Source organism: Meleagris gallopavo, chromosome 1, assembly GCF_905368555.1.
Source record: "Meleagris gallopavo chromosome 1, MGAL_WU_HG_1.1, whole genome shotgun sequence".
Taxonomy (NCBI): domain Eukaryota; kingdom Metazoa; phylum Chordata; class Aves; order Galliformes; family Phasianidae; genus Meleagris; species Meleagris gallopavo.
The window spans coordinates 79,477,757-79,485,487 of NC_139404.1; the positions used below are offsets into that span (position 1 = coordinate 79,477,757).

At 44.3% G+C, this 7,731-nt stretch overlaps 1 protein-coding gene across 1 annotated transcript; it reads right to left on the reverse strand.

The window, feature by feature from the left end:
• Nucleotides 1–317: 317 nt before the first annotated feature.
• Nucleotides 318–6,517, reverse strand: TEX55 (testis expressed 55). Its single transcript, XM_010719730.4, has 4 exons — nucleotides 6,398–6,517; nucleotides 4,907–5,352; nucleotides 4,573–4,635; nucleotides 318–3,817 (listed from the first exon to the last, which is right to left on the reverse strand). The coding sequence occupies exons 1-4, from the start codon at nucleotides 6,498–6,500 to the stop codon at nucleotides 3,704–3,706; spliced, it is 726 nt and encodes a 241-aa protein (XP_010718032.2). The 5' UTR covers nucleotides 6,501–6,517; the 3' UTR covers nucleotides 318–3,703.
• Nucleotides 6,518–7,731: the final 1,214 nt, after the last annotated feature.

Genomic DNA, 7,731 nt, shown 5'->3' on the forward strand with positions numbered 1-7,731 from the left:
CTAAGCTCTTACGAATTCCCTCATCTTCAGCTTGAGTTCTCCCCTAATCCAAGCTCTTTATCAGACTTCATGCAGAGATTAATTTCTTCCATTTTAGACATGCAGGCTCGGAATAGTTGCTGCTGAGTACTTTAAGTTTCACATGATTGTGAAACTTCAAAATCAGTGGCATTAAACTAACTTAAAATTGCTGTTACGTAGATGTGATTCATTTCCAGTGAGTCACAATGAAATGTCTCAAGCTATCTGTAAGTGGCAGACCATTGAAGAGCTAACCTTCCTGTGCACTTCAACTAAGAAGCAGAATAGAGACTGTGTGAACATTTCAAAGGATTTTTAATCAGCAGTTACAAGATTTTTAATATCTTCTTTTTTTTACTTGGTAAGAGGCAGTATACTGGCAACATAGTACTGCTTGGGTACGTCAGTTGATTTAAGTTCTGTAGAGAGACGGCAAAAAATGAGTCTGGCATTTTGATCTGTGACACATATTTCAAGGTGTGTACAATTTCTTTCTATAAGATTCACATCAGAAATGGTCTGAGCATGACAAAACAGTGCTATTTGTCATCTGAAATGGATATCATGCTTCTGCGTCAGCTCATGGATAAACAACAAATCTCATCTGTGAAAATACCACACTTTCTAGGTGACCAGATCAAACTACAGAAACAACAAACTATTTTCAGCCTCTCCACCTCCCAGTTCATAGCGTATTTCTATCCATTAGCAAAAGCAATGCATAGGTGTGGATGAAAAAAATTCAACACACTCTTTTAGAAAGAATGCACGTCAGGAGGGGGAAAAACAAACAGCAAATGTTAGTCACGTTGCTTAACATGCTATTGGAGGGCATTCAAATCTACAGTGACTAGAGTGATACAGGGACTTATATGGAATACTTTCAGTTACACACAATTAACTGTTGATTCCTTCAGAGCACCCAAAGCGAGCAATTAAACGACAGCTTAATGTCATGTTGATAAATGTCCACTTATGAAGAAGACACATGGATCCAATGGCTTGGGAAAGAAAGCTTGGAAAAAAGACAGTCACTCTGGAAATAAGACCACAATAAATGTTTCCATTTTAAATCTAGCTTTTCTCCTTTTCTTCATGGCAGAAAAGCCTTCACACACACAAACATCAGTGGTGCATTAGTGCCTTAATGTGAGGTAGAATTTTCTTAGAGCTAAGGTCTGTTTTTCAGTAAAACTTTGAAGCAAATCAAAGAGGACTGTGGTGTTGTATCAGCCTAAACACAGTAATCTGCACACCTTCTGAAGAATACTTTTATTTTCAAAACTGAAGTTCCTAGCCTAAGTTTCTAAAAAAAAATACAGTTCAAAATACAATCCAGTTATCCAGTTATCTACAAGGCTTGAGAAGGAAGCAACATGTCCCCTCATATGTCTTACGAAGTTTCCCAGGATTTTCTATTAAAGCCCCTACTTGGGGTTGGTAAGGGTATTGCCCCCAAGCCTACTGCTTTCTCTTGCCAATCATGCAAGACAGTTGCAGGCGCACACAACTGCCCTGAGTGCAGCCACATACACTGCTATACAACTGCTGCTTCTCAAAGGAAAGGGAGCTTAATCCTTAGAATGGAGAGACAGCTGCTTATTGGCACTGGAGAGAACTTCTTGCTACCATATAGTGACTTTGTTTGCACAAGATAAGGAAAATTTAGGCCCTGAGATTGCTGAGGAACACTGTGTAGGGCCTTTCTTGCAAAACTTCCATTACCTGTAGGAAGACTACTTTCCAGCTCTCAATTTATCTGAAGGAGAAATTAAGGATCTTTCCTTTCAGTACTCACTTAAAACTGATGTGAAGCTGAAGGCATACATCTATTGTATGATAATATATCACAGTTCGCTCGGTTTCCATATGTAAAACAGAACAAGAAAATACAATATGAAAATGGCAGAAACATAGGAATTTCACATCTAAGTGTCCCCAGAAGAACCTTAATCCCATTTTACAAAAAAATTCAAAGACATGACAACAACTTCATCTCTTGGAAAATGTGCTGATAAGTGATGACAGAGATCAAAAGACCTCAGCTGGTATGTTCATGTAAAGTTGACTATCTTCCACTCATTTCCTGTTTTATGGAGATACATTATTAGCACTCCTCCTACATTCATAGTGAGTGAATGTACAGGGCCACTTATAAACCCTTGATCAGAAATATATGAGGTTGAAAAACATTCACTCTGTTTCATTAGGGGTCCAATTCTTCCAGTTGCTGATGATAAGCAGGGCTTTCAAGAGCATCTCGGTTCTTCAGTGGGGCCTAGACACCTAATTCTACATCACATCTCTAATAAAACCTATGAAGATCTATCTGGATCTTTAGCTACCTTTAGGCTTGAAAAACCTGCCTGCTTTGTAAATGACAGAGGTGCTTACCTGCCTTTAACTTGGAAACACAGGAGTTAACACATCTGTTTTAAGATTTTTTAACCTGGAAAAATGAGTTGTCTCATCTTTTTTGAGAGCCTTTGATTGAAAGGCAACTCTACCTCAAACACAGCATCTGCATGCCAAATACTTGTTTCAGTTATTTCCCAATGTTTTGGGCCCAATCTGATCATCAGACTTTTAGCTACAAAGAAATAGATGGAAGATAAGTTTCTGTGGTGCTCCCTTCATAGCCAAAGACAGATTTTTGGGAACATGCTACCATCCCTCATGAAATCAGAACACTTGCCTAATAAAGAGAAGTATGTAATGACAAAAAGCTTTCTGGAACCTATTGCACATACACATGAAATGACGGCAAAATAATTGTATGAGCTATTGCACATTTTCAGTGATCTGCAGGCAAGAGTCAAGAAAGACAAATGTCCCTTACAGGGTGAAAAACAACACTTGGAAAATATGAAAATGATCATTGCAAGTGTTTTGAGAATTAAAAGCACTTCAAGTGATGTATTTGCAAAGTGTCATTCTTAACTCTGAATTTGTTGTGCTACCAGTGCTTCGTTTTGATTGGTTTAGTTTTATTCACCTTTCACTTTCCTTATTGGCAATACCTTTTGAAGCCGCAGAGCCACATATGCAACTACTGCTTTACAGTTATGTTTATCAAAATACATTCTATACTTGCAATGATAAAAGCAAGACAACATCAAAAAGCAGAGTGATCTGAAACTAACAAGGATGGCTAAGTGTGAGACAGCTGCTGCCACTTGTGTGGAAAAAATAGAGTTATCTCCATGTAACAGAGGAGCTTTGCGGGCAGCAGAAAAACCACAGACCCAGCCTCTCTGAGGGTGGATTTCAATCTGTTAGATGGACATTGGTGTTACTGTATAGTTTGAGGCAGTACGCCACCAGTGCTTCATGAAAAAGAAAGGTTGTCCAGGATTACTTTTTAATTTTACAGTGTATTGTTTCTCTCCACAGAAAAGTAGAGACTACAAGTGGCTTAAATGTGGAATTTGTGCATTAGTATGTATAGACCAGACAAGAGTTCAGCAGCCCAGCCTTTTCAAGATGCGCCATATGTGCATGTAGATCCATGCACTCTTTCAGGTTTGAGTTTGCGCATCCAGCTTAAAATAAAAGAGGAAGTGCAAACATACACAACAGAAAAATCAGGAAACAGAGATACCGGCAGACTTTTTCAAAGGTACTTCCACTGGCTGTAAAAGCACAATGCTGGAAAGCCCTGTGAAATACTACAACAGCAAGGTCAGTAGAATCCCGAAGGAGTGCCCAGGACTTCCCCCAGAAATTCCTCTGTATCTTTGTGCTCCTCCGATACTCCTTCCTTTTCTGCCTGCCTGGCATTTATCATGGACTGCACCTGGGAAAAAAGAAAAGAAGAAAAGGAAGAGGGTCATTTGGGGACATACTTCTCTGCCACCATTGCTGAGAACCAACCTTTTCACTCCTCTGCAGGTTCTGCCTACATTCTGTACAGGATGAACCCAGCAGCAAATCACAAAAGTGATGCTCCTCCTTACTGACTAGATGGCAGTGAAGGAAACGACCCTCTCTCTTTTTATCTGCTCTCCTTTTTCTAATCTCCGTCTTTCTACAAGGAGCTCCCCACACTTGTTACTCTAACTTCTAATTCACTCCCAAACTATCACTCTCTTGACAGACTGAATTTCCTGTTTTGAACTCCTCCAGGATCATCAGAGATCACTTTCCTGAATTGGAGTACCTTGCAGGTAAAGTGTTTCCTCCCTGTATGGGACAGAGGAAGTCAGAGAAGGGTCACAGTGGACAGAGATGAGCCCTACCTCTGTCCTCAAGCTTCCTTCACATCTTAGATAATGATCTTTCAAAGTTAATCACCCCATTCTCCCCTCAACACCATGCTTTTCCACACACCCATCCTCTTGTACATTTCAACACTCTCCCTTCAGAGCACAAGTGGACCCTTGCACCTTGGGCATTCTGTTCTGCCCTGTCCTTCTCTTCCTCCCAGTTGACCAGGCAGACAGAGAGAAAAAGGGTCATGAGTTCCCCATGTTTCCAGCATGGTCAGCAAAGCTGGCTTTCTGCTGTGCCTGTAACAGGCAGTCCCTGCTGAGCAACACAAAAACACCATACCTGCAGCAACATGAACTGCAAAGGGTCATCAGGTTTCTCGTACAACAGTTTTGCTGTGATCTCCTGAAACAGAGACAGACAGAAGGAAAGAAATATTGATCTTTAAGATGATGAGAGGCTGCACAGCTCCGACAGTAGCTGAATTTTAAAAAGCAATCATCCCTTTCAGTCCCTGGAGATGACCAAGTGTCCCTTTCTACTGTTTTTTCTAAATTTAGATTGAAGAAATCTTGGGACAAGGAAGGATCCAGAGGAAGGGACTGTTTGGTACAAGCTAGTTTTAAGCGGTTTCTCAAGCAAACCTTTGCAGGAAGAAGAGAAAGAGAAATTTCACCTGAAATATCTGCAGAATATTATGTTTCTCCACATAGTTAACGGAGGCTTCAAAAGGGTCTTCATACACCATTGGCTGCTCTGATATTTCACATGCTTTCTCTGTTGGTTTAACTACAGCTGCTGCTGATTTATTCAGAGACATTTTACTGCAAGACTGTGAGGATTCAGACATGGATATTTTGACTTTGAAACCAAGTTGTTCATCCACAGGTGATCTAATCTCAGGTGAGTTTCCACCAGGTATGGGAAATTGGTCTTCAGAACCTACAACCAGATGGTCTGCAGGCTTTGGCAGTTTCATGACAGATGTCTGGTCTACAGATGCTGGTGCTTCCATCACAGATAAGTCCTTCAGTAATAGTGCAGATTCAGCTATAAGTGGAGGTATAGCGGCTGGCAATATGCTAGATTTCTTCACTTCAGTTTCTGAATGATCACTGAGATCTTGTTAGAATATTTAACAAAAAAAGACAATGTTTTAAATGTAGAACCATAGAATCATAGAATCATTAAGATTGGAAAAGAGCACTAAGATCATCTAGTCCAACTGTCAACCCATGTCTGTGACTGCTCTAGACCTCAGTGCCAGATCTTCATGTTTCTTGAATGCCTCCAGGGACAGTGACTCCACCACTTCCCTGAGCAGCCTATGCCACCACTGCCTCACCTCTCTTTCTGAAAAGACATTTTTCTTAATATCCAGCCCGAACCTTCCCTGTTTCAGCTTGAGGCCATTCCCTCTTATCCTATCACTGCTAGAAGAGGCTGACCCCCACCTCACCACAACCTCCTTTCAAAAAGTTGTAGAGAAGTCTCCCCTGAGCCTTCTCTTTTCCAGACTGAACAATCCCAGATCCCTCAGCCACTCCTTATAAGACTCATGCTCCAGACCCCCCACAGCTTTGATGCTCTTCTTTGGACATGCTGCAGGGCTACGCTGAGGCCCTGAAGACCAGTTACATCAAATTACTGCATCCTTCTGGAAATATCCCCCTCTTAGAGCAAGCGTTAGGATGCTGGGAGCACCAAAAGGCTTTAATTTCTGTGACTGGCCACGCTTTCTGCCCTCGAGCCCAGAAACGCCACTTAAACTCAGCCCCAAGCTTTCACCATGTTGTATGACTGCCTGTGCCCGGTGCATGCGTACTGACTGGTTCTCCTGGGGGTTCATCCAGCAGCTGGCCAGGTAATGCTCCCTGTCCGTGCCCCACATTCCCACTCACGGTCTGTGACTGAGCTCAGGCGGCATGAAATCACACCGACACTACGACAGGGGCAGACTGGGGCCGGGAGGACGGATGGGGTCATAGGAATCCATGGGATCGTGTGCGGCGCGGCGCTGTGCCTCCGGAGAAGCGGAGGGGACGGCTTCCGCGTCCCGGTCTGTGCGGGGGATCGAGGTCTCTGGCCCCGGGATTTCCCGCTGCCGCCGCCGCCGCCGCCCGCGCTCACCAACCCCCAGCTCTCCATGGCTTCTTGCAGTGCTCACCGTAGGCGGGAGAGATGGAAGACGCCGAGAGGTTGCCGAGGGAACCGCTGCCGTCACGCCTCGCCTCGCCTCTTTCTCTCGGTAGGTGGTGCCGCGCGGCCATCTCAGGTTGGGGCGGGAGTGCTGGGAAGGGGAGAGCTGAGAGGGGTATAACTGTAGGTGTAGTTCTAGTCCTTGTCTTGGTCCTGTGCCGGTCTGCCTGAAGATAGGAAGGTGTTACAGAGGGATCGGGAGAGGCTGGGTTGCTGGGCTGAAGCCAGTAGTTGAAGTTCTACAAGTCCAAGTGCCAGGTCCTGCACTTAGCCACAACAACCCCAAGAAATGCTATGAACTTGGGGCAAAGTTGCTGGAAAGCTGTGCGGTGGAAGAGGATCTGGGGTGTTAGTTGACAGCTGGCTGAACACGAGCCAGCAGTATGTCCAGGTGGCCAAGAAAGCCAATAGATGGGATCTTGGCTTGTATCAGAAATAGTGCAGCCAGCTGGAGCAGGGAGGTGATTGCCTTCTGTACTCAGTACTGGTGATGCCACCTCTTGAATACTGTGTTAATTTTGGGCGCCTCACTACAAGAAAGACATTGAGGACACAGAGCGTGTCCAGAGAAGGGCAACAAAGCTGGTGAGGGCTCTGGAGCTCATGTCTTATGGGGAGTGGCTGAGAGAACTAGGATTGTACTGTCTGGAGAAGAGGAGGCTCAGGGGAGACCTTATCACTCTCTACAACCGCCTTAAAGGAGGCTGTGGTGAGGTGGGGATTGGCCTCTTCTAACAGTGATAAGACGAGAGGGAATGGCCTCACGGTGCGCTGGGGGAGGTTCAGGTTGGATATTAGAAAAAAAATGTCTTCTCAGAAGGAGTGGTGAGACAGTGGCACAGCTGCCCAGGGATGTGGTGGAGTCACCATCCCCGGAGGTGTTCAGGAAATGTGTAGATGTGGCACTGAGGAACATGGTTAGTGGGTACGGTGGAGATGGTTTGATGACTGAACTAGATAATCTTAGAGGTCTTTTCCAGGCTTAGTGGTTCTATGATTAGAATCTTGGTGCTGATCTCAGTCGTGGTACTGGTCCTAGGGCCCACATTGCCACTGCTGGTGTGAGTCCTCAGATGTCTTGCCACCTAGGGCTGCCAGTCCCTGTGCACTGTGAAAGCAGGCATCTCTAACCTGAGAATGGGGACGTGGGGGGAATTGTATATAGCTCTGCCTGCTGCAGACCAAGCAACCATTTTGTTTTACAGGGAGCTTTTTGACATCACTGGAAGTTCAGTGCCGTTGGCTTTCTCCTTTTGATGAAATAGGCCCTGACTTGAGGCCTTTCTGGTTTACTAAGCTCTA

Coding starts and splice junctions, on each gene's coding strand:
- TEX55 (XM_010719730.4), bottom strand. CDS start 6,500: ATGGCCGCGCGGCACCACCTACCGAGAGAAAGAGGCGAGGCGAGGCGT. Junction 5,353..6,397: donor TTCCATCTCTCCCGCCTACG/GTGAGCACTGCA, acceptor TATTCTAACAAG/ATCTCAGTGATCATTCAGAA. Junction 4,636..4,906: donor ATATTCTGCAGATATTTCAG/GTGAAATTTCTC, acceptor TCTCTGTTTCAG/GAGATCACAGCAAAACTGTT.